Raw genomic sequence first — 27,367 nt, 5'->3', positions numbered from 1 at the left:
TGTCTTCTTTCAGGTTAAGTAGTGCAGTTTGTTCTTCTTTGGATAAGTTGCTTTTGGGTGGTTTGCTAGTGCAGAGGATGTTGGTGATTTCGAGTCTGATTTTATTAGCATTATCAGGGTTAGTTTTGGTCAGGCTGGTTTCAACTCCTCATATGATGGTTTCTGTGGGGATGTGTTCGGGAGCGACAGCAAAGTTGAATCCTTTTGAAAGGACATTGGTTTAGGCTTCGGTGAGGATCTTGTCTGAGATGTTGTGCACTGTTTGTTTCATGTGTGGCTGTGAGGGGGGAGGAGTTTGTTTCTGGCATTATTGCCATTTTCTCAGTTTGTTGGTGTGTGTGTTTGTCTTGAGGGTGGTCTGTGTTTCGGTTCTCCAGACAGTGAGTTGTTTGGATTTGTCCCAAAGTGGGGGTGAATCTTGTTGCTGAGTCTGAGTCTAACACTTCAACAACAGAATAATCAGAGAAGCCATAGAAAAACGCCCACACAGCATGAATAAATGAGATGATACCTCCCGCCTACCAGTTATTTGGAAACCCGTCCTCATGAACAAACGAGTGTCTAACATGAAGAATGACACCAGACCCCCACACACGAGGGCCACACAAGATACTACCACCACACTTCCATGTAGAAAGCAGACTCACACCCACACAGAAGATGAGACATGACCACGGACCAGAAGCCATACTGCAGCTGTATCACTACCTGCTTCAAACCCCTCCGACCCATACATGAAGTGAAATGGTGCCCACCACAAAGATGTGGCATGACCACGAATGCAAAGCCAAACAGCAGGATCACAGCTCACCAGCTCAAATCCCCCAGCAACTAAGACTAACCTGAGCACAACCAAGCCCCCACCTGAACAGAACACACCCCCAGCCTATGAGAACACAGCCAACCCCCCCAACCAATCAGAACACACCCAAACCCCTAACCAATGAGTACACACCCCCACCCAATCAGAACACAGTCAAGCCCCCACCCAATCAAGTCCCACCCCCACTAGCAGTTAAAAGGAAGAAGCAGCTGCAAGCTCACATTACTCCGAGAAGCATAAAGCCGAAGACACAAGCCTGAAGGTGATGAATGAGACTTCATCGAAACGTCAGCTAGATACTTCCAATTTTACGTGGGAGAAAACCCGAATAACCAAAGATCCACATAGAAATACCTGTGAAAACCTTAGAAAACAAACAAATATATATGACTCCTATTAAGAGGACAAAATATATTAATGAGGGAATAGATGCAAATTATGTATTACATGCATGCTTGTGCAGAAAATTCTGCAAAATTATACTGCAGAAAATGTGTCTGATTTTTCCCACTCCCGCATCACTTCTTATTCAACACCTGACTACTACTGTCTAAAAATTCTGTTTTATATTTGCAACATTCTCTCCAGCATGTTGTTTTTGCCCAAGTGTCCCTTCAATAAGAGTTCAAGAGAAGTCTTTATGGGTAAGCCTTCTATGGAACGTTTTCATATTGAAACCTAAGTAGCAATTTCAACAAGATCGTTGCAAAACATTATCAAGATTTTTTTTTAGTGAAAAATATTGAAAATATGACAGAAGAAAAAAATGTGTGTTTGGGGTGCAAGAGAAGAAAATATTTTAAAATTATAGAGCAGATTTTGGCACCATATTAATTCTATCACTACTGTGAATTAGACCTCATCAATTCAAAGTATTGTGGGAAACAATCTACAATAGAAATTATTTTAAATCTTATGAAATAATTTTAAACATCATTTCCTTTACTTTAAAAAAATTAAAAGCAAAATTACATTTTTTAAAAAATGTAAGTTTCTGTAAGAGGTCCAAACATCTTGTCATTCTGTGAATATCTGTAATTTGCAGACAAATGTCAAATGAACCTATACCTAAATAGTTGTGTCAGTTTAAGAACAAAAATGCTAACACAGACTTCAGATGGACTAAAGATTTTAAATGTTGTTGATGAATTCCAGAATGTTTTGATAGAAGTGACAGAATTGTTCCTTATGTGTATGTCAATAGTAAGGTTTGAAGATGGAGGGGGGGCCCTCTCTGCTCCAATTAACATTGTACTTTGTTTAGTAATAGCAGGCTATGTTGAATTAAAATTGTACTTGTTTATCCTCTGCAGAGGATGGGAGAAAGACTCAATATTCATTTTTTTGTGTCCAGCTTCACTTAACATAGAATAAAACATTAGCACTCATAATATGTCAGTTATGTTCACTAACTTGTAAAAAAAATGCAAGGATTATTAAACTGAAGCTGTTCACATATAGAACACATAGATAATATACTTCTTCGGAGAAAAACAAACTATTTCCAAAGAATGAAAATTCTGTTTAAGCAAAATCTCTCTAAATTCTAGTCTTAGAACTACAATTTCTAATAGAATCACTATTCTATTCAAAATAGCATCTTATTCATTCGAGCCCAGAGAAATGGAATTTGTATAGTATTTTGAAATGCATCACTAGTACCTTCTTCCCAAAAGCAACCTAGAGTGGTAATTTAATTTTCTTATCCTAGAAATTTTGAGCTGCCGATCACTCCTTGATAAACAGGGATAATCAGGACAGATGAAATTTGTGTTCAGAAGAAACTTGTCGTTTTACAGCAAGGGCCAGCTGTGCAGTATTATTTCTGACAACATTAAAATTTCAAAATGACATCTAAATGCCCGTTCCTGTCAATATCCTATCATAGCAATTTTGTTCTTTCTGTTTTTGGATACGTTAATTTTATTTCAAGACACTTGAGATCATCCATATACATCAAGTCAGCGTATTTGCAGAAAAAAACATGCTTTAATTTACTTTATTCGAGAATTATAGAGGAATATTGCTTGTGTCACAAAGAACAATTTTATTCATATTCAGCAATATTTGGTTGAAGATTATTTCCATTAAAGCATTAGATTCAATAAGCCAAGACAGACATTCAAACAAATATAACATTAATTGTATAAGAAAGACAGTTTGGGAATACTATATTGAATTTTTTAAAAAACTGTTCTAACCCACCCAAATTGATCCCAAGGTTGAATAGCAAAAGGCCTAGTCTTGCAATCATACATGTCAGTTAGACACTTTCTCACTAGAGTTATTTTTACATCCTAAAATGTAATACATTCAGAAAATGTATTCCTGGTTATTACTTTCAGATCAAAGTGATACTAAGTGAACTATCATCTTAAGTAGCTCAGCATTCTCTATAATAACTGGCAACAGTTCTCCAGAATCTTTTTTGATCCTAACTGGAGATGGTTGAGCTTGAATACGGCTCTTTGGGTATGCAGAATATATTTTTCTTCTATTGAGCTCCAGCCTAACATCAATGCAATGGGAATATTAGACATAGTAGACATTCTCCCTCTCCCTTTCCCAGCAAGTGCTTGTGGTTACTAGGAGTAAATACTTGACTTTATGGGACTTAAATAAAATAAAGAACAGAATACTTTACCTAAAGTGTTAGTGAGACATTGGGACAGGGAAAATAAGAGCAGCTAAATCATTTGCAGCTATTTGCTGAAAGGTGAATTTATCACGTCTAAGAATCTTAGAATATACATGTAGGATGGGACCATCTGCCTAAATACAGGAATCTACTATTACAGCATGGCCAATAGATAGACATATTCAGCAAATGAGAGAGAGCCTACTATTTCCTGTGGCAATCTGTTTCATTGTTGAGCAACTTTGCCATTAGGCATTTCTTTCAGATATACAACCAAAATATATTCTTTATCACTTTAACCTAATATTTCTTGTCTTTTCTTCTTGAGCAACTCCTGAATAATTCTGCACTGTCCTCCACAAAACCTGTCTTCAGTACTGCAGTACAGTTTTCATGTTGTTCCTTCTCCATTCTGAATAATGTATTTATTGCATAATTATTTCATTTTACTAGGATAGCACTTGATTCCAATCAACTTTGGACAGCTCACCACATAAAACATAAACAGGAATGTATAGTCAAATAAAATAAACAAGTTGAATAAGTTGCTTCCAATTATTTCACATAGATTTTTATTCTTCCAGGCTCCTTATTTCCTTTAATCAAGGTCTTCTGGACCTGCTACATTTTGTCAACATTTTGCAAAAAATGCATGCAAGAATAGGACTTGATATTTTAGCCAAACTCTTCATGGGTTACTAACTTAATTTGCTGAAGAGTCTTGCATAGCTCAATGAAGCTATGAGCAATGCCGTGCAGGGTCACCCAAGACAGACAGGTACTAGCAGAACTCTGACAAATGTGACCACTGGAGAAGAAAATGGCAACCCAGTTGCAATGTATGGCTGTGAAAGTTGGACCATAAGAAAGGCTGAATACCAAAGAACTGAGGCCTTTGAACTATGGTGCTGGAGAAGATTCCTGCGAGTCCCACAAGGCGATCAAATCGGTCAGTCCTAGAGGAGATCAAGCCTGACTGCTCTTTAGAAGGCCAGATCATGAAGATGAAACTCAAATACTTTGGCCACCTAATGAGAGGGAAGGACTCACTGGAGAAGAACCTAATGCTGGGAAAAATTGGGGGCAATAGAAGAATGGGAAAACAGACAATGAGGTGGCTGGATGGAGTCACTGAAGCAGTAGGCATGAGCTTAAATGGACTCTGGGAGATGGTAGAAGACAGGAAGGCCTGAAGGAACATTGTCCATGGGGTTGCAATGGGTTGAACACAAGTTCACAACTAACAACAACAACAACATTTTTAGCCAATGCAGAATAGAAATGAACAATGACTTCTCCTGAACCTGACACTATTGATGTATCTTAAAACTGTATTTGCTTGTTTTTCAGTTGTATTGTACAACAAGATCATGATTAACTAAGGCACCAAGATCCTTTATACATATGCTGCTGTTCAAAATGGTCTTCCCCATGCTATATCAATGCCTTTGATTTTTCCTACCCAAATATTGGACTTTGTATTTCTCCCTATTAAAAGTCATCCTGTTGGTTTCTTCCCAAGGTTAGCTTTATATTACTAATCTAATATGCAGGTCAAGATGTAACTTATTACATTATATTAATTTCCTGCTTTTTTGAAGCATATGGGAAATTAAACCGATATTAGTAGGCACTATACTTCAGAGTCCCTCCTCTATATACAGCAAATACAAAATTGATACACAATATATGTATACATAGACTAAATTTATTATCCAGCTCTACATAACAGTCTTTCTGAGAAGCACTAGAATTCCCACCAGCCATTTAACTGTAAATAGAAACGATTATTCAATAAAAGATCTATGTGCCAAACAGAAAACAGTAGTATGAATTTTGTCTCTTTCAATAAACAGAATAATAACAACAGCATCAATAGTCTTTAACGCCTCTTGCAGTAATAAGTCTCCACTAAACATTAAGACAAATCTCATCTTCTGAAAGTTAACTTTAGAGTTTGGTTAGTGATGGAGACATCTGAAGTACAGGATTATATGCTCCCAAATGATATAATAAGGATAAATTGAATCAAACTTCAGGATCTTTCTTTGAACTGACAATTCTTTTTAACCTTCACCTACTAGGACCATAAAATGTCAAACTACAGCTGCAACCAGATGCTTCCTTGAAGATTGACATGTTAAATTAATAAACATTTTCTTTTCATTTGGAAATAATGTCTCAATTTGTCTGTTGTCGTGACTATTTGCCACCACCATAGAAATGCTTTATTAACAGAAGGGCAGGAGTCTCCTGTGCTGACTAAATCAAATTCACTTCACAATAAGTGCATTGTGGAGTAATAATAGCAGCTTGTTTTAGTCACACCACCATGTCAGTTCCAATTTCAAAAATTAGGCTCTGGTACACCGAATAGATAAAACATTAGAAGACTGCAAACATTTTGGATATTTGTTGTTGTACATGTTTGAGGGTAAAATGTTTCACATTTTTACAGAATAACACAGTTGGAAGGCACCCAGCTCTGCTTTTCATTACACTACATATACTCAATTCCTGCAATGGTTCTTCATATGTTTTAACCTCCAGTCCCCTAATCATCTTTGTTGCTCTTCTATGTTTTTCAGAATTTCAACATCTTTTTTATATATCATGGTGACCAAAACTGGGTTCAATATTCCAAATATGATCTTACCAAGGCATTATAAAGTGGTATTAGCACTTTACATGACCCCAATATTAATGCAGCCTAGGATTGCATGGCAGCTGCAGAATACTGCTGGCTTATATTTAAGTGATTATCGCAGTTACTACTATTGAGTCAGATACCACCTATTCTAAATTTGAGCATTTGTTTTTTCTTGCCTAAATGTAAAACCTTACTTTTCTCTACTTTGAATTTAATCTTGTTAGATAGGGCACAGTGTTCAAGTCTGTCAAGCTCCTTCTGTATCTTGAGCCTTCTGGAGTATTGGCTGTTCCTGCCAGCTTGGTGTTGTCTGTAAATTTAATGAGTTCCCCTTCTATCTCCTTGTTTAAATTATTGATGAAGATATTGAAGAGTATTGGACTATGACAGAGTCTTGGGTTACTTCATTGCATATTTTGCCCCATATAGATGTAGGACTATATTAAGGACTACATGTTGAGTGCAGTTGGTGAGCCCGTTACAAATCCATCTGATGATGATACTGTCTAACCCACATTTTTCTATTTTATCAAGTAGAAGGTTGTTGTCTACTTTATCAATGCCTTACTGATGTCCAAACAAATTATATCCACAGTATTTCACTGGTCCACTAATTTTGTCACTTTGTCAAAGATTGCAATGTTTTGTTTGGCATGATCCATTTTTATAAACCAATGGTGACTTCTGATTATGATTTTGTTTGTAGCTGTTTGCAGATTCATTGCTTAATTATCTTTTAATCTTTTCTGGAATGCCATGCTGATGGTCTGTAATTTCCTGGATCCATTCTCCCCCCCTTTTTTTGGGTCGGGGGGAGATGGGAACTACATCAGCCTTTTTCAGTCAGCTGGTAGTTTCCTGGTGAAAGATATGGTTCACTGGTTCTTAGTTCACCTCTGCCAGTTCCTTCAGAATCTTGGGGTATAATTCATCTGTTCTTGGTGATTTGAACTCATCTAGAATGGATAGGTGTTATCTTACATTTTCTTGCTTATTTTGATTGCATTCACAATCTGCATTTTACAATATTTTTTCTTGATAGGTTGGACTGTGTAAAGACAGATGCAAAAATGAGTTAAGCAGTTCTGCTTTCTCTCAGCTGCTCTTCACCTTCTTACCAGTTTTTTTCCATTAATGAACCAATCTTGATTGGTTTTTTATTTTTTTCTTGCTGTTTACATGCTGAAAGAAGCTCTTTTTTGTTATCTTTGAGTTTTTGCAGCCAAGCTTAGTTCAGTTTGGGCCTTAGCTTTCCTGACTTCATCTTTGCAGGTTTGGGCTATTTACTGATATTCTGCCTTAGTTATGTGCTCCTCTTTCCACTTTTTATGTGTGCCCTTTTTGTGTTTCAGTTTATCAGAGTTCTTTTTTCAACTGTGCTATTTTCTTAGCATGTCTTTTTTTTTTTTTTCGTTGTAATTTTTTCCATACTGGGCTTTTATAAGGTTTTTTTTAATCACTTTTCCCAAGCTTCTTAGGTTGTTTTCCCCCTGAGGATTCTCATCCATGGAATCCTTCTCAAACTGTCTCTAAATTTATTAAAATCAGCTCCCTTTAAGTCCAAGACTTTAGTTTGACTTTGTACTTTGTTACAAGCTCAAAATAAGTAATGATCAATATGGAATTTTTGTGGGTAAAATTGTAAAAAGAGAGAAGTAATTCAGAACTGTAGTTACTTCTTTAAAATCAACAAGTGGATCCTGGAAAGATAGAAGAAAGATGACTATGTTAAAATTTAAAATTTGATATGCTGTCATTTGGGTCACAGTCACTCAATATGTTTTGGACTCCATATAAATTATTATACTAAAATAGAATTTAAATAAATGAGATTGCTACTGTAACTTAATTGGAACACCATTCTTATGCCATTGTCTTTGGGGAAAAGAAACCTAGAAGGATATGGTGGAGGTTAACAGCATTATGAATTTTGTTGGGGGAAAGAAGTGTTTCTTCTCTTATAATATCTTCTAGAAGTTGCAGTAATTTTTCACTGACAACATGTACAAAAAACCTTGCACTCCATCTTGAAATGACCTCACCAAGATGAGAAAATTAAAGTAGTCCAGTTCATTGTCTGCCTAGGGAACTTTCCATCCAAAGGAATTATCTTTAATCTCCTCAGGGAAAGATGAAATCTGCTCACAGAAAACCAAGAAGACATTTACAGCATAGTTGTGAGGCAGCCAGGAGTATATATCTCCACAACACCAAATGGAAAGAAACGTCAAAAAACTCTCATTTTTTGTAACTGAAGTATTTACTTCATAAACAAATTTAATTTCATTATAGACTATTTTTCATGACAGTCCCTTCATACTGAAAGGAAAAGTGGCACTAGCATAAATAAATAACAACACTGTTAGGATTTTCAATGTTAATACAAGACCACAGTGGAGCTTGAGGGTTTTTTTTTGTTTTTTTTTTTTTGGGGGGGAGGCAAATTCTATCATGGAATTCAGACCACAGCAAAGGCTAGTCTACTAAAATTGTCTCTTTGTACCCCTCTAAATCCAACTCAAGTGAAAAATTATGTTATGCTGATTTTAACATTTTAAAAAATATAAAAAACTAAGTGAAAATAAAACCTGATGTCTAAGAAATATAGGAAATATATGCTGTTATATTTTATCTTTTGAAAAGCATGCTAAATTAATCCTCATTACTGGTTGAATCCTGAGTAGCTATCAACACAGGTCGTATGCATTTGAGTTTATCATTTTAAGTAAACGATAAGTGGTATTAAATTATAAAATTACCATTTGACTTTATCATTACTATCATCATAAACCACTAATGGAAAAGGAACATGTGACATAAAATTTGGGCTTGAAGTTTTTTGACATTAGATTAAATCACAATCTCAACTACAAACGTGGCTGGAATGAAAATATAGCTTTAGCACAACTAGCATCAGAATTAAAATAGGAACAATCATGGTAAAGTTGGTGTTTAGAAAAATAAGAAACAAAAAAATGATAGCTAGAGACAGATTTTTTAAAAATAGAGACTGTGATATAGTCATTGTTGACCTCTGTAACTCTCTAGACCAGTGGTGTCAAATTAGATTTCTTTGAGGGCTGGGTCAGCATTGTAGTTCTTTGTGGGGGGGGGAGGCCGGGGAGTGAAAAAGGAGATGGGACAGATGCTTCCTGCATCACCCTGCTGGCCAAAATAGGGCACGCCCCATTTTCAGCCTCCCTGGCCCCCAGCAGCACTCTCCTGGCCAAAAATGCACTGTGTAGGGGCTCTTTATGCCTGGCAGAAGGCTGGGATGACTAAAAATGGGCCACAGGGGGGCTGCATGCACCCCCATCCTGCAGCCATTTTGGCTGGCAGCGGCACCACAGGCCGGTCCTTTGATACTTCCGGCCGGCCCAGCGGGCCAGATTTAAGCACCCTGGGGGTCTTGAATTTGATAACCCTGGCTTAGACAGTACCTGCACTTGCAAAGATTTCAAAAGCAGTTTGTCATTTTCTCCTTCCAAGGGCTGAGACATAGTGAATAGCCCAATCACATTGCTGGCTTTTTTTCTAAGGTGGAACTAAAACTGCAATTTCTTACCTGATGTCTACTTGTACGTAAGATTACCCGTGCTTGAAACAACAACAAAAAAGTCTATGTGAACATCTGATTAGTTTTTGATTTGTCAGTATTATCTGTGGATACAAACCATCATGCATCAATGAATAATGTTAGGTTTACATGAACATGATTGCTATTTAATAGGTGTCATGTTATTGGGTAGCTTGTATATGTGATTGAGCTATTAAAATGTTGGTATTACTGAGACTTTTGAGACTTCCATACCACATCCATACCACTTCAAATAAAATTGTTTTTCACTGCAGACTAATCACATTTTAAAATGTCAGTCACCAAGTATGCAATAGGTAGAAAAATTAAGAGGGTTAATTATGGTAACAATTTATATGAGAAGAGTACATCTTCCTTCCCCTATCATCATCACTTTCTATAGAAAGACTATTGAAAGCATCCTATCATATTGTGTTACTATGTGATTTGGAAGTCTTACTGTTTCAGACAGGAAGGCTGTGCAGAGAATGGTGAGAATAGCATAAAAGATTATTGGAAGTTCACTCCCTTTTGTCCAGGACATAGCTTGACCAGAGTGTATGGTATTATCAGGATCACTACACATCCTTTCCATGACTGGTTTTCTTTGTTACCGTCTCAGAAGAGGCTTCATGGTATCCAAAGCAAGACAAGTAGTTTCTGCAATAGCTTTGTACCTTATAGTATCAACCTTGTTAACACTCAAGACTCTTTTTTCTGCTTTGTATTCAAATGGACTATAATTGTTATACATGTGTGTCAGAGGTGGTATTCAGCAGGTTCTGACCAGCTCTGGAGAACCGGTAGTGGAAATTTTGAGTAGTTCAGAGAACCAGCAAATATCACCTCTAACTGGAGATTTTACAGTATCCTTCTCCTGCTACAATCAGCAAGCCACACTCACAGAACCAATAGTAAAACATTTTGAATCCCACCACTGATGTGTGTGTGTGTGTGTGTGTGTGTGTGTGTGTGTGTGTGTGTAGGCATCAGAAATTTAATTTTTAATGTGTGTCAATGTGTTCACAGAAAAAAATGACAATAAATGGCTTCCAGTGGTGCTTCCATTGATGATGGATTGGACACCGTGATTGTGCGTGGCTTCCTTGTTGGAGGGTACCAAACAGGACCGGATCCACTTCAGAGGGGTAGGGAAAGAGGGGGAGACTGCCAGCTGGGTCAAGGGGAGCTGAATCTCCCCTCCCTGGCTAGGCATACTCCCCTTGAAGACAGGAGTAAGTGGCAGTCTTTAATAGCTGCCCTGAAGACAGGAAGCCATTTGGGAAATAAGATCATGCTGGAGTGGAGAAGAAGCAGGCAGCATGGAGACCAGGAAAACTAGCTGACATATGGATACTAAAGTACCCTGGAATTAAGCTAAAAAGAAATTTTAAGAAAGAAAAATAGTAAAAGCGGCGACCAGAGAAAGTGGGGGGGGAAATTGACAGCTGAAAGTGGATTTAAACTTTGAAAGGAGCTAAATTCTAGGAGGAAGCCAGAAGAAGATACTTGTTTAAATTGGACAAATATATGATTTTGGCACTAAGTAGGCATAATTGAAAGCTAAACTTGAATGTGTCAAAAAAAAAAAAAGAACAGTAATTGATAATTGGATTTATTGGATTTTTGAAATTTAAAAGCCCTAAACAGAGAAAAGAAACGGGGGGGAGAGTGGAACTTGGACACAACAGAGAGTGTCACCTAATGGTAAAGGAAAAATTTTAGTGACTCTTTAAAAAATGCCTGGTTGTTTCAAAGTGGAATTTGATACAAAATAAGAGAAAATTCGTTACAATAAAATAGAAACCCTGGAAAGTGAAAAGTGAAAACATAGAATATCAAAATAAAAGAAAGAAGCGTGAAGAAATTACTCTGGGGCTGTTTGGTGATTTTGGCATAAACTTAAACTTATGGATATTGGAATGTTTGATGATCTTGGAAAAAACTTAAAGAAGATTTAATAGAAGTTCATCGTTGGAAAGAAACTTCGAAGACCCTGCTTGAATTAAATTACTGGACAATTGGTTTGGATTTAAAGATGAAAGAAAGGGGTAAAGAAAATATAAAAGAAGTGTTTAAAAATGGCAGAACTTTTTTTGGAACTAAAAGTGGAATTAAGAAATATGAAAGAAATGTTACATGAAAAAGGTGAGTCATATTGTCTAGCTTTACAATCATTAGAAAAGGCAATTCTGGAGTATGAAGAACAACAAGGAGTGCCAGAAGGGGAGGAGCTAATTAAAGAAGGAGCCAGCTACAATGAACAATGAATATTAAAGCAAAAGAGAAAAAGAAAGGGAATTAAAACTTGGAGCACTTAGCACTTAGACTTTATATACTGCTTCACAGTGCTTTACAGCCCTCTCTAAGCAGTTTACAGAGTCAGCATATTGCCCCCAACAATTTGGGTCCTCATTTTTACCGCCTCAAAAGGATGGAAGGTTGAGTCAACCTTGAGCCTGGTGAGATTTGAACTGCCAAATTTCAGGCAGCTGGCAGGCAGCAGAAGTAGCTTACAGTACAGCACTCTAACCACTGTACCACCATGGTTCATGATTAAATGGTTAAATGTTATGTACCCAAATAGCTTCAAAGAGATTTTTGAAAACATATTGCAACCTATTGGCATATAATTTATGTATTTTATTCAGCCACACTTCTTAAAAACAGATTCTTAAAGCAGTCACTTAATATTAAAGGAAAACAACTGCAATTAGAACTTAGTCTTCAGAGAGGAACTTTGTCTTAATTCATCAGAAGCTCTGTATCAATTCCTTCTAAATTGTTTTTTGTGGCTTCAGTGTTACTCATAAATGGCAAAATTGACTACTCTGCTTAAAAACAGCAACATAAGTACTTTTATTTCCACGTGGAAACTGAATTTCATGTTTGATATGGAAAAGAATGAAACTTTGATTCTGGGTTTTACAGATTATACTGATAGACTTTTGTAGAAATGACTGATTCATACTATTATGGTAAAACAAAAAGTTGTGATTTGTTTTTAATGTCTTATTCTACTGTAACAGATAGAGTCAGAAGTCAATTCTTTTTCTTTCCCTACTCTTCATTACTTTCTTTGCCCTTTCCCTCTCCCTGTCCTCTTATTTACTTTTGTATTTTGTATTTTATAATACTTTATAACCCAATAAAATGTATTAAAAATGTTTTTGTGTTACAACATACCATAATTGCTATTCAGCCCTCAGCGAGATCTTGAACACACTCTGAATCAAAATCATCTATCAGATAGATAGATAGATAGATAGATATACAGACAGACAGACAGACAGACAATGCATTTACTTATTTATATTACATTATAAATAATGTCATTCCTCCAGTGACTTTATATGAACATAACTTTTTTCCCTTTAATTTCATTGTTTTCTTCTCATTTTTATTCAGGCACTTCTGTCATTCAAGTAACAGCAACTGATGCTGATGACTCTAACTATGGCAACAGTGCCAAAATTGTATATAGCATCCTCCATGGTCAGCCATATTTCTCTGTGGATCCAGACACAGGTTAGAATATCCATTGACTTGCTTTGTTCTGGTTGTCTGAGTTTTGCATTGTTCCAGTGATGTTCCAGAACTGACAGTTTTAAGGAGTTTCTTCAAATGTTTGCACCTTTTGTTTTCAATGATTTATTCAAATACTGTTGTACATTAAGTGTTGTACCTGATGATTCTTGAGTCTTGATGGATGTATCTTTTCTTTTATGTATACTGAAAGCATTTGCACCAAGACAAATTTCTTGTGTCCAATCACACTTGGCCAATAATTCTATTCTATTCTCCATGCTTGTTCAGCTGGAATGTTCACTGTTAATTTCAAGATGTGAGGTGGAATACTGTTGGGCAAAAATGTTAGTGTTTCTTCTTAACTTGGAGATGGAGGTAAGCAAACTGAAAAAAAAAATCCTGGTGTTTTTTTCTGGAACAATAGTTTGTCAACTTTGAGACTTCAACAAATGCCAGTCTGTTTAACTGGCTGTGGAAACCATCTCTTAGATAAGCCAAACTGAAAACTTTCCATGAACTGCAGGAGGGCAGCTGATTCATCAACCTGGTCCTCTGGTATAATTTGCAAATAGTTTACATGAGCATGATGAATGTGAAACTAAAGTTGCTGGCACATAACCCAATTCTGAGCCAGTTCACTTAAAAATGTAAAACTGCTTTATATAAAATGATGTGGCTTTTGGGTTTTTTTTTTGGGGGGGGGGTTGGTGGGGGGGGCAAAGTAAGAGAAGTTTCAGTAATAGCAAACATGTTAATATTGGCTTTAACATGGTGAATTTGTGCATTGCTCAGTCAGCATAAAAATAATGAAAAGGATAATATGGAGAAGGTGGATAAGCATATTGTCTCTTTCCTTATCGCCACAAGTCCCATGTTTTATTTTCACCCTGAGTATTAGCAATGATCTAGAAAGGAATTGTTCACATGCAACAAGGACAACATTACATTGATAAGTTGATAAATTGGATTGTGCCATTATGGTTATTGCCACATTTTCTCTCCTCTATAATACATTAGTACAATTCTCTTTTCTCATGTGATAATGTAATGTTCACATGCAGGATTGATTTAGAAAGTGCTTTTATATATTGAAATGATACATCTGCTACATATCTAGATCTAACTCCTCTGGGATTTTGGAGAAGATTGTAAATGCCTATATTAAAATTTGCTTTAAATCTCTCTGTCTGTCTGTCTGTCTGTCTCTCTCTCTTTCTCTCTCTCTCTCTCTCTCTCTCACACACACACACACATGCGCGTGCGCACACACATACACACGCACACAAGCATACCTTTTATTCTAACATATGTAGCCATTTTAGCTTTGCTAGAAAGATAATTACATCGATTTTAATGCCAGGCTAAAAATAATGTGAAACTCCCCCCCTCCTTTTTTCCCCCTCACTGTAACATTAAGCTGGACAAATCCACTTTAATACTTTTTTTCATATTTCCTTTTGCTTCTGTTCTCTATTTTTCCCCACAAGGTATAATCAAGACTGCTTTGCCAGATATGAGCCGAGAAAATCGAGAACAATATCAAGTGGTCATCCAAGCCAAGGATATGGGAGGCCAGATGGGTGGATTATCAGGAACCACCACAGTGAATATCACCCTGACTGATGTCAATGACAATCCACCTCGATTCCCTCAGAGTATGAAATATTTAATAATTCTGTTATCTTCAAAAAGTCACTATATTCTTTCACCATCTGTGACAGTAATGCAAGTGAATTGATAATGCAACTATTTAAAGTTGTACCAGAATTAATATCTGTGTATGTCAAAAAAAAAATATTCTTGCTTTAAACTAAAGCTTTCAAATTGGGGTACTTTATCATATGAGACTGAACAATTTCAAATGCTAAAAACACAATAATCTTTTTTTACTTGGAACACGTTCTACTTGTCAGTGTAATGAGTGCTGTAAACACTTGGCTATGTGTGATTTGAGATTTTCTCTATTAATTGACCTGAAATCGAAGGGGAATGTTCCTATTTTCGTAGGTATCAAAAACTTTTTATGCAACTGTGCTTGATGTTTTAAATGTCTTGTGAATTAATCAGACAGAATGGATGTTAGAAGGGATGATGTTAGAAAATTGTCTCCATTTTCCAGACGAGTTAGGGGTAACAGTGCATCTGAACCTGCCACTCATAAAAACTAGAAAATTTATCCAGCATGGTCAAGGAACAACCAACACAACTAACCTTGCCAAGAATTATCATTTTTTTCCAAGTTCATCATCCATTCTTATCACAGACTCAATGAATATAAAACCATGTGCTAAATAAGCAAAACTAAATGCAGGCAATCAACGAATCATATTTTCATATAGAAAACAGTACAGTCATGAATGAATGGGACAATAGTGTGTTTCCCTTTGCTGTTTGGTGCATCAAATTAACTGGTAGGAATAACTATGAATGATATAACCTATTACTGATATTCCACAGGTTTTCATAATCATAGACTACAGGTAGCCCTCAACTTATGACCTAAAGCGAACCCAGAATTATGGTTCTAAGTCATGGCAGTTGTTAAGTCAGGTGCCTACATTTAGATTTCCACATTGAGGTCATTACTTGGAGTGCAGGTTGTCACAGGGAGGGGAAGGCCCCAGGAGTCCCTGGCACAGGCCCATTCTGCAGCACTTCCCCAGCTCATCCATGGCTAACAGAGTCTTCCCCATCCCCTAAAATACCTTCACATTGTATCCCACACACTTGGGCCTCTCCCCTCATCATGTCTCACTCTATCGATCTTTACTGAATATCCTCTTTCCAAAGGGGAAGCAACCAATGCACTGCTCAGCCTTCCTCTACAGATGTCATGTGGTAGCATCCCAGAAGCAGGCATGATTTTGGAAGCAGGCACAGTTCTTGCAATCTGAGAATTGTGGTCACTCCCAAAAATGGTGCCTATTCCAGGATAGCATGAAATACTTATGTAGGACGGTCACACGGCAGATTGGCTGATTGTCTTTCAGAAAAAGAAGCAGGTGTTCCATTATCAATTGAGGAAAGATGAGCTAGAAGAACATTTATTGGTTCACTATATTTGCAATGTTGCTGGAGAATAAAACCACTAACTTGGAATTAAATGAGAGCTGGGTCAATCCAATGGGGTGACTGAAGTTGGGATGGGATAACTCACCATGATCAACTCACTATAACCAACTCACCACAGGAAAAATCTGTTTGGGACAATTGAACAGAAAAGTTAAATTAATTTTGATGGAACTGTGTCCAATAATAATAAAATAAAGTCAATCCAGAAATATAAGAGTTACAATAATTTTGATGAAAATTATAAAGGTATCTGAATGAAAGATACTTTGTAAAGAGGCAACTGGATTTGTTTTTCTTTGAAGACATTTCAATTCCCATTCTTCAGCTCTGACTGGATGGTGGGGAATGGAAGGATTTATATTCCTTGCATACAGCTGGCCATTTGCACTCTTTTATAGAGTTATTGAGGCCACTTGGAGATTTATCTGTGTTCTCAGGGTCACCTGAGTAGTGCAAATGGGTGTGGAGCCTTCTTGGAACTGTTGAAAGGACTATGTTATGGACCTGTGCTTTCTGCAGGATGTTTCTGCCCTATGTTCCTTCACTGTTGAACACACGCAAAGGCTGTGGGGATGAGTCTGTGTTGTCTGCATCTCAAACTGAAGTGCAAATGGTCCTGTAGTCTGCACTTTTTCCTGGAAATCTGTGTTTTGGTACAACCATGACCCAGATGACTGAGAATCTCCATAGACATTCACATATGAACTTTGGGATGAACAACCTTTGAATGGTACAGGAATATGAATGGATTTCCAGAAGAAAAAAATGCAGAATACAGGACCATTTGTGCTTCAGTTGAGATGCAGACCACATAGACTCATCCCCACTGCCTGTACCTGTGTTCGACAGTGAAGGGACACAGTATTTCTCCACCCAATGTAATCTATTTTTCTAGATAACTGATCAAGTGCTATGAATTCCTATATTGATTCATTATTATTTTCCATCTAATTTTCCTCTTTAAAAAAACCAATTTAAGTGTTGGTTTTCTATATGTTTACAGGGTTTCCATAGGAAATATTGTTGGGAAATACTTTTTTGTAGTTATTTTTTACAATCATGATTTTAATAATAATATGCATCTTCTTTAGTTCCAAGATACCATAGCATTGCAAAGCATAAGAAGTTACATTGCTTCATGTATAAGGTTCCTATAAACAAGGTCAAATTACTGCAGTTGAGCTATGAGTCAGGCTGCATAGCAATGTGATTCCAAAATGCCACATATTGTAGAACATTCTGTCCACTAACTCTAGTCTGAGTTCATTTTTTATAACACTTGTGTAATATGAGTATTGATTTTCATTCATCATTTGGGTAAGAGGTCTACTTAAGATGCAGGGATGTGATAGAGTAATCAAGCAAGCAAGCTGTGGAACTCAGAGCAAGGTGTATGTATGTATGCTACTTGGTGGCAATATCATAATGAGAATGAAAGCATCATAATGGAAGAGGAAGTGTTTGGTAATGATTTTTCAGCCCTTATTATTTCCTACAGAATGTATGTGGACAAAGATATATAGTAAACCTTCAAAATGATATATTTTAATTACCATCTGCTCTAATGTATTTGCAGTTCATCAACAAATAAATAAAAACAATTGTATTGTAATATTAGCATAATATTAAGAAATATTGAATCCCGTGACTTAGGGCAACCATATCTGGGCTGCAAATAGTCAAGAGAACTACTAGATAGGAGCAAAGAGGAACAGAAAATCATTACTGTCTTTTTATGACTATCTGGACTTTTGCAGCCCAGATAAACTTGCCTTAACTAAATTTTCATGCATTAAATGGCATGAGGTATTCCTGAAGACAACTAAGGCCAATAATTCTCAAGATTCCATATCCAACATCAAATCAATCTATCAAACAGAATTCTGGGACTTTCAAAGATAGAAACAATATTTGGGATTTTTTTGGTTTTGTTTTTTGAAGAAGAACATAACTTAATTTGACACAATCATGAGTCAGATAACTATAATGAAGTTGAATTCACTCCTTGTTTTTCAATACCATGCCCAATTATCACCTCTGCCCTAGATGAAAAATAATGGGTTGTGAGAGAATAAGTTGGAGGATAAAAAGAGTGGTGGGTGAGGAATTAAACATTAGCATGTACAAAACATCCACAACTATATTTGAATCATTAATCAGATTCATTCAATTCATCAAATCAATCTTGATTCAATAATCTCTCTTTATCTCTCTCCCCTCCCTCTCCATCTCCATCTCCCTCTCCCTTTCCCCCTGTCTCTAATGTGTATATGCATATGATCAAAAATATACCAATTTTCTGAATCAAAAATTCTGAATCAAATAGAGCAGAAAAAATGGTTTGTCATAATTCTTTTTATATATTCCACCTAGGTGGGGGTAAAAATTCCTGAAAGCATATTATGTCATTTCACATTAACTGTGAGTCTCAGGTTGCCAAAGTTAGTTACATTCCAAATTTTTTCTGTTTATGCAAAAACAACATAATGTGGTTTTGCATTTTGATCCGATAATTAAAGTGTTGTCCTTGCCACTTAAAATATATCCTTGCTTATTAAATGATTACTGTATCAATATACCTGTGACTGTCTAAGCAATGTGGGAACACAATTAATAAATGCATCCTGATTTGGCAAGTCTTTTTCTCTCTTTTTTCACATCTTACCTGCCTAGTTATGATCCTGGATTGTCTGGGCTCCCTGCCTCAGTTTGGATTGGAGCCATTCTGAAAATGCTTCTATTCATTCTATTTGTCCAGGTGTGACATTTCAAAATTGGATAGATACACATACTTCTCCCAAAACTAAATTTTCTACCAACAGAGACATGGCCAGTGATTATTTTAGATTTTAGACATTGGTTTGGAATCACTTCGGAGTTGCTGACCTTGAAATAACAGTCAGAATATTAGTGACAGACATCAGATGGACAGCAATTATAGAATTTATTTTCCACACAATGGGAAAATATGTTATCTGGAGAGGATTATCATACAGTTCCTGGTATATACAATATATCCAGACTCTTCCCATATACTCTTTTGCTAGTTAGTTTCAGTATTACTCAACAAGTTCAACTTAAAATAAAATAGATATAAAAGGGAATCAGCAAAAAAGTTCAGTTCAACAATATGAATATCTCCTTACCTTTTTCTCTTAAAACATTTTTGTTCAGTCTGTCCCAGGGAACAAACACCCAAATAGAATAAACATGCTAAATTATAGTTAGCAAACTACAGTGGTTGCTAAATTAAATCAAATCACCCAGAGCTTAAAGACCATGATTTCTTGTTTATTGTATTATGACAGCTTATATGAATGTGTAAGTAACAGAAAATGGCTGGGATTACCCAGCAATACTATCACAGTATACTTAATGATGATTTATTGAATAAAGTTAATTGGATGGAATTGCACCACATGCTAAATCATAAACCACAATATAGAAACCACAATGTCTAGCTCTATCCAAAATACTAAGCCAAACCAATTACCTTGGTCAGGATAGAAATTAAATGGGCTTTCATTTTGATATTCTGGTAGATGTGACATGATGCCATGATACAAATGATGTGAATTTGCAATCTTTAGTGAAGTGACATAGCTACAGATATAATAGTTCCCCCTCCCATTCCCCTATGAAGTAACTGGTTGGTAAATTTCTTCATGCAAATACCTTTGGCATCTACCAGCTGCAAAAAAAGTGAATGGAAATTGGCAAAATTGTAGTGAACAACAGAGGCAATGTATATATGTGGTTATTTGGAAAATGGCTATTTGCTTCTGTAACAGAAAAATGCTGACAACAGACTTTGTTTCCTAGTGCATTTCTGATATACTGAAAACAGGTAATTGGTATCTTGTATGCTAATTTAATCTTCAAAAGCAGTATTTCTCAACCATGTCAACTTTAATGTCTAGACTTCAGTTCCCAGAATTCCTCAGCCAGCACGTCAACATCTTAAAGTTGCCAAGGTTGAGAAATACTGCCCTAAAGAGTCCTTTTCCCATATATCTCTATTTTTATTATATTATAATCTACCTAAAGTCACCCAAAACAATGAAATGAGTGGTATACAAATTTATTTATTAAATAAGTGCATACTATCTTGTTCAAAGCTGTTATACAATATTCATGATATTTAGAATAAATTGTTCATTTTATTTTGGGGAGAGGGGAAAAAGAAAAAAAAATCCTTTGGTGTATCAACATTTCATCAGATTTTCTTTAAGACAGCACATGCATTTGTCAACATTGATTGAAGGCTGTTTAAGTTTTATCTCTTGCCCACTGAAATTCAAACTCAAAAACCTAATGGTGATTACAATAGTTTAAACTGTCATTCATTCACTATGCAAGCACAAGTTGAATTAAATTTGTGATGTAAATATATGTATAAAAATACTGATTGAGGATTCCTATTTATGTTTTAACATTCATTAAATTATTCTGCTGTACCTGATCAGATATCTGGCAGTAATTCAGTAATTTAGGACAGCTTACACTCAGTATGACTTATTTCTAGGTTAGACAGAATGTGGGGCAAACTAAAATGATAGAATTCAAACTTACTGCAGTTTTGGCTGCATGTGGGTGATGGGAATCTTACTTTAAGAAAACAATTTCAATTTACACATTCATTTACAATTTGGAATGTCATTACAAAATTAATTGGTCAAGCCTGTACACCATCTGTTAGACTTTAGGATATGGAAGAAAATATGTGTTAGTGTTTCTATAGATTGTGTGGGAGGAAAGATTTAAAATAATGGAATAATAATAACAACAACAACAGTAATAATAATAATAATAATAATAATAATAATAATAATAATAATAATAATAATAATCTGTAATGTAATTAAAGTCTGCAAAGTCTCTAATTTTTTAAGTTTTTAATTTTTTAATGCGTAGAATGAGTCCCTGACATTGCATCAGTGTAAATTGTTCCATAAAAGAACGGAGAGTCTTTGGTGACATTTAAATGTCTTTCCTATGTTTTAAAGACAAACACCAAAGACAACTTTAAGTCTCAAGTACTTGTGCAATAAATTCCTCATGGATCTGCCCTTTATGGCATTTCAACAGCTTCTTAATCAGAAAAGGACACAGTGATTTACTTTGAACACAATATCTGAAATTGTCGAAAACAGAAATAGGCAAGCTGCTACCATCCAAGAATTTAAACTTCCATCAGCTCTTGCTACCATAGTCAATTATGGTATAAAACAAGCTTTATTGCCTCTTGTGGTCTTATGTCCAAGCAATACATACTTTTTTTTTCCGAAGCTTTAGAAGGAGCCCCAGTGTCTCTCTAACAAAATTTCTTAAATGAACAGGATAAAATAATCAAGATATAGAAAGTCAGACCTTTGATCCAATGACTTGAGAATGGTTTACACTAATTCTCAAAGGTTTTAGAGAGAATCTTCCAAAATCCTGCTTAGAAATGCCGGAGCCATGTTGGATACAGCAGAATCCTTTATCATTGAGTTATATAATAAAAAACAGAATTATTTTTCTTCTGTGACAACAAATGCAGAGTTTACGATTTGTATTGTGGCTCAAAGTCTCCAGGTTGCTCATAAAAAAGACCAAGGAGAGACACTGATACAGGTAGTCCTTGACTTATAACCACAATTCAGCCTAAAATTGTGATGGTAAGTTGTTGTGATTGAAGATTGAGTCACATGTGACCGGATTCAATTTTACAGCTATTTTTACAGTGGTTATTAAATAAGTCACTGCTGTGGTTAAGCAAAGCATGTGAATGTAAAATGAATCATGTGGTCATAAATCTAAATCCAGCTTATCCAGTGGGTGTTTTTTGGTGGATAATACATTCACATGACCATGGGATGCTGCAACCAGTTGTAAATATGAGCTGGTGGCCAAGCACCCAAAATGTGATCATATAAGCTTGTGGGTGATACAGGAGTCATAATTTGAGGATGGGTTGTAAGTAACTTTGTCTTAACTCTCTTATAATTTCAAACATTTGTTAAGTAACCAGTCATAAATGAAGGACTATCTGTAATGAATTTCCATGCAAGAACTAGAGTCCTTTATTCCAACATTGCAAGCAAGCAATCAGTTTCTAAAAGAGTCTAGATTCTATGTTGGGATCTTGAAAATCTTCCTTCAAATGAGCCTATTCATTTAAGAAGTAGCTATTATCTATTCACTACCCTTTCTGTGGTTACATTTGGCAAAGCATCCCCGTAAATCTGTGCAACACACTAAAATAAATAACTTTATTTATAAATAGCTTTCGTTAGTCTCTTATTTTTTTTAACATCACCTTTCAACCCAGAAGTATCCTCAAGATACTTTCCTTATTACACTATTATGCTATATTACAGTACACAGTAATTAACTATCAAGTTAAAATGTGCAGTTAAAATTATTCCATTCTTGTGTGTACTTAATATTATCTATTGAAAATAAACAAGAGCTCCCAATAGCCAATATCAGCAAGTAAGCCAATCTTTTAACTGAATTAAGAAATATATAATTATTCCCCACCACCACAAAAAAAAGCTTCCTAAAGCAAGAGGAGGGAGTTACTCTACTCTAGAGTTTCACAGAAAGATAATTAATTTGGGAGGGCTTGGAGCTTGAGTCTTTTCATGGTTAATCCATACTAGTGCATAATATAAAAAGTGGTTTACAATTGCTACCTTCTTCCATATTTTTAGCCTCCTTGTCTTGCTACAGTCCTAGTATATCTTGATGGTATTTCATCAAAGCAATAGCCAGATTTTATCCCACTTGGTTTTTCAAGAACCTCCAGTTCACCTAGATGCCACCAACATTTCTTTCAGACGTTCAGCGTGACAGTCCAGCTTGCTCTTTAAATGTTAAATGTCTACAATAGAATCATTTGCTTGTTTATTTGTTTATTATTTAATTGCGATAACAAGTGGTTGTGGACTGGCAGGGTCCAGCATACGAGTGAGTTCAATATTACTTTTACCCTCAAAATGTCCTCCCTCCAAATTTGACAGTCTTATTAAAATTCTTTGAAACTTGCTCTGAAAATTATAACAGATGTTGTTCTCCAACAACCCTCTGGAGTCATTTCAATTTTAGCTTCAGGCAAATTTTGGTGACATTATTATCCCAAGATTGACTACTTTGCAATCTGTTATAAACTAAAAAAAATAATACACACTGATTTTAGAAATTATATTTCAGTAGATACACCTGTATACTTTCCAGGGTAAGAATATGGACACTGAATTGGGCCATTAGTGCTACCAAGTATCTACTGTTTACACCTATAATCTAAAATTTATAGGTAACAGATCAAAAAAGACTGTACTCCATCACAATTGTATTTTCTTTTATAACTTTTATTTCACAAGTATTATCTCTGTGTTCAAATCTGCCGGGTTTTTTTTCTTCCTTGTATTCAACCAGAAGCTGAGGAACTTGTTTCTGTTGAATTTTTAAAATTATTTATATAGTTGAATACCTAGGTGCACATGTATATACACACACATACACACTTACACTTCTTTTTTTTTCCAGGCACATATCAGTTCATCTCTCTAGAGTCTGCACCACTTGGGACTTCGCTTGGCAGAATAAAAGCCAATGACCCCGATGTGGGTGAAAATGCTGCAATTGAGTACAGCATTGCTGCCGGCGATGGATCTGACATGTTTGATATCATCACTGACAAGGACACACAAGAAGGGATTTTAACAGTCAAAAAGGTTTATTTTCCTCTCTGTCTTTTATTGGACTTAGCACTTCAAGTTTTAGATTTCCTTTTCCAGCTAGAGGATGGATCAGTTTTTATGAGAGGTCAACTGCAGAGAAACTAGCAGGTGTTAGCTTCAAAACTTCCTCATTCCTTCTTTCCTTCCTTCCTTCCCTCCCTCCTTCCTTCCTTCCTTTAATCTGTTCTCACTTGTCAGGTGCATTGAAATTCGTGGACATGTAATTTTAGAAGTATTAATATGAAAGTTCTATTGAACGTGTAAAAGAGGTTAAGGTAATTTTGCAAGGAGTATATGACAATTTTCTGTAGCCAACTCACCACAGCCAACTGACCATGGGACAACTTACTGTGGGACAAGAATTACACTAATATCAAAGAAATAATGAAATAGAATGATTCAAGAAAGGATGCAGAAGGAGGGAGAAAATGAAATGTACAGGTGAAACTCAAAAAATTAGAATATCATGCAAAAGTTCATTTATTTCAGTAATGCAACTTAGAAGGTGAACCTGATATATGAGACAGACTCATTACATGAAAAGCAAGATAGTGCAAGCTGTGATTTGTCATAATTGTGATGATTGTGGCTTATAGCTCATGAAAACCCCAAATCCACAATCTCAAAAAATTAGAATATTGTGAAAAGGTTCAATATTCTAGGCTCAGTGTCCCACTCTATTCAGCTAATTAAGCCATAACACCTGCAAAGGGTTCCTGAGCCTTTAAATGGTCTCTCAGTCTGGTTCAGTAGGAATCACAATCATGGGAAAGACTGCTGACCTGACAGTTGTACAGAAAACCATCATTGACACCCTCCATAAGGAGGGAAAGTCTCAAAAGGTAATTGCAAAAGAAGTTGGATGTTCCCAAAGTGCTGTATCAAAGCACATTAATAGAAAGTTATGTAGAAAGGAAAAGTGTGGAAGAAAAAGGTGTACAAGCAGCAGGGATGACCGCAGCCTGGAGAGGATTGTCAGGAAAAGGCTATTCAAAAGTGTTGGGGACTTTCACAAGGAATGGACTGAGGCTGGAATCAATGCATGAAGAGCCACCACACAGAGACGGATCCTGGACATGGGCTTCAAATGTCGTATTCCTCTTGTCAAGCTGCTCCTGAACAACAAAAAATGTCAGAAGCGTCTTACCTGGGCTAAAGAAAAACAGACCTGGTCTGTTGCTCAGTGGTTCAAAGTCCTCTTTTCTGATGAGAGCAACTTTTGCATCTCAGTTGGAAACCAAGGACCCAGTGTCTGGAGGAAGAATGGAGAGGCACACGTTGCAAGATGCTTGAAGTCCAGTGTGAAGTTTCCACAGTCTGTGTTGATTTGGGGAGCCATGTCATCTGCTGGTGTTGGTCCACTGTGCTTCATTAAGTCCAGGGTCAATGCAGCCATCTACCAGGAGATTTTGGAGCATTTCATGCTTCCTTCCACAGACGAGATTTATGGGGATGCTGACTTCATTTTCCAGCTGCCCACACTGCCCAAAGCACCAAAACCTGGTTCAATGACCATGGGATTACTATGCTTGATTGGCCAACAAACTCACCTGACCTGAACCCCATAGACAATCTATGGGGCATTGCCAAAAGAAAGATGGGAGACATGAGACCGAACAATGCAAAAGAGCTGAAGGCTTCTATTGAAGCATCCTGGTCTTCCATAACACCTCAGCAGTGCCACAGGCTGATAGCTTCCATGCCATGCCGCATTGAGGCAGTAATTGCTGCAAAAGTGGCCCAAACCAAGTACTGAGTACATAAGCATGCTTATACTTTTCAGAGGTCCGATTTTGTTCTATGTACAATCCTTGTTTTATTGATTGCATGTAATAGTCTAATCTTCTGAGATTGTGGATTTGGGGTTTTCATGAGCTGTAAGCCATAATCATCATAATTATGACAAATCACAGCTTGAATTATCTTGCTTTGCATGTAATAAGTCTATCTCATATATTAGTTTCACCTTTCAAGTTGCATTACTGAAATAAATGAACTTTTGCATGATATTCTAATTTTTCAAGTTTCACCTGTAAATGACAAAAATTAAAATATTTTTATTTTAAATAATTAAATTGAGTTGTTAAATTGTCCTGAGGCGAGTTGTCCCATGGCAAGGTGACTATGATGAGTTGATCATGGCAAGTTGGCTATAGTGAGTTGGCTGTAGTGAATTGATCCATTGCACTTTCCAAGCTGGCTGACTAGCTGAAGTCTACTATTTGGTATACTACCAAAGGCTGGAAATAGCCAAATGTTTATGTAGTATCCTGAAAATAGATGCAAAGGAAGTCCAGTTTCTAAGATGTATTTTCCTCCCCACCCATAGCAGTTATTTCATTGAGTTCTGTAAAGATAATCAAATGAAACGAGTTCTATAAAGATAAACAAATAAAAAAATGAAATGATTCTTGTCAGGAGTACTTGGGTCCTGAAGATGAAATGATTCTTGTCAGCAGTACTTGGGTTTGTTTGTTTGTTTGTTTATTTATTTATTTATTTATTTATTTATTTATTTATTTATTTTGTCAATTGCTTACAAGATAATAGGTATAAGTAAAAACATAGTTATGAATACATGGATACATATAAGAAAAATAAAAAATAAAAGAAACAATAGGACAGGGCTTATGCATGCCCTTATGCGCTTATGCATGCCCCTTACCGACCTCTCAGGAAAGGGGTGAGGTCAATAATAGACAGTCTAAGGTTAAAGTTTTTGGGGTTTGGGGAAGAAACCACAGAGTCAGGTAGAGTATTCCAGACATTGACCACTCTGTTGCTGAAGTCATATTTCCTGCAATCAAGTTTGGTGCAATTAACCTTGAGGTTCTATCTATTGTTTTCTCTTGTATTGTTATGATTGAAGCTGTAGTATTCATTGATAGGTAGGACATTGCAATGTATGATTTTATATACTGTACTTGATTGGACTGAAGACGGCGTAGTTCAAAGTTTTCTAGATCTAGAATTTCAAGTCTAGTAGCATAAGGTATTCTGCAACGAGTAGAGGTGTGGAAAACTCTTCTTGGGAAATATTTCTGGACTTTCTCAATTGTGTTAATATCAGATACGTAATGTTGGTTCCAAACTGATGAGCTGTATTCAAGTATTGGTCTTGCAAGTGTTTTGTATGCTCTAGTTATTAGTGTAATATTACCAGAGAAAAAGCTACGTAAGATTAGCTTAACAAACTCTTAATGCCTTTTTGGCTTTGTAGCTGCAATGGGCTCTAGCACTTAGATCATTAGAGATGAGTACTCCAAGATCCTTGACAGAGTTTGGATCATCAACAAGGTCTTGACTATTCAGCTTGTATTTTATATTCTGAAATTTTTTTTCCAATATGTAA

General features: G+C 36.1%; 1 protein-coding gene across 2 annotated transcripts in view; it reads left to right on the top strand.

Annotated features, from left to right (window-relative positions):
* CDH9 (cadherin 9) overlaps positions 1-27,367 on the top strand; it is a 154,007-nt gene that overhangs the window by 92,347 nt on the left and 34,293 nt on the right. For both annotated transcript variants that reach the window (XM_087930736.1, XM_087930735.1), the window contains exons 4-6: positions 13,097-13,216; positions 14,704-14,871; positions 23,822-24,009. In XM_087930736.1, coding sequence (XP_087786862.1) covers positions 13,097-13,216; positions 14,704-14,871; positions 23,822-24,009 — 476 coding nt within the window. The remainder of the gene's footprint in view (positions 1-13,096; positions 13,217-14,703; positions 14,872-23,821; positions 24,010-27,367) is intronic.

Source organism: Pseudonaja textilis, chromosome 3, assembly GCF_049901715.1.
Source record: "Pseudonaja textilis isolate UNSWEBS1 chromosome 3, rPseTex1.2, whole genome shotgun sequence".
NCBI classification, from domain to species: Eukaryota; Metazoa; Chordata; class Lepidosauria; order Squamata; family Elapidae; genus Pseudonaja; species Pseudonaja textilis.
The sequence above is the reverse complement of the archived record's forward strand: the minus strand, read 5'-3'. Positions and strand labels throughout refer to the sequence as shown.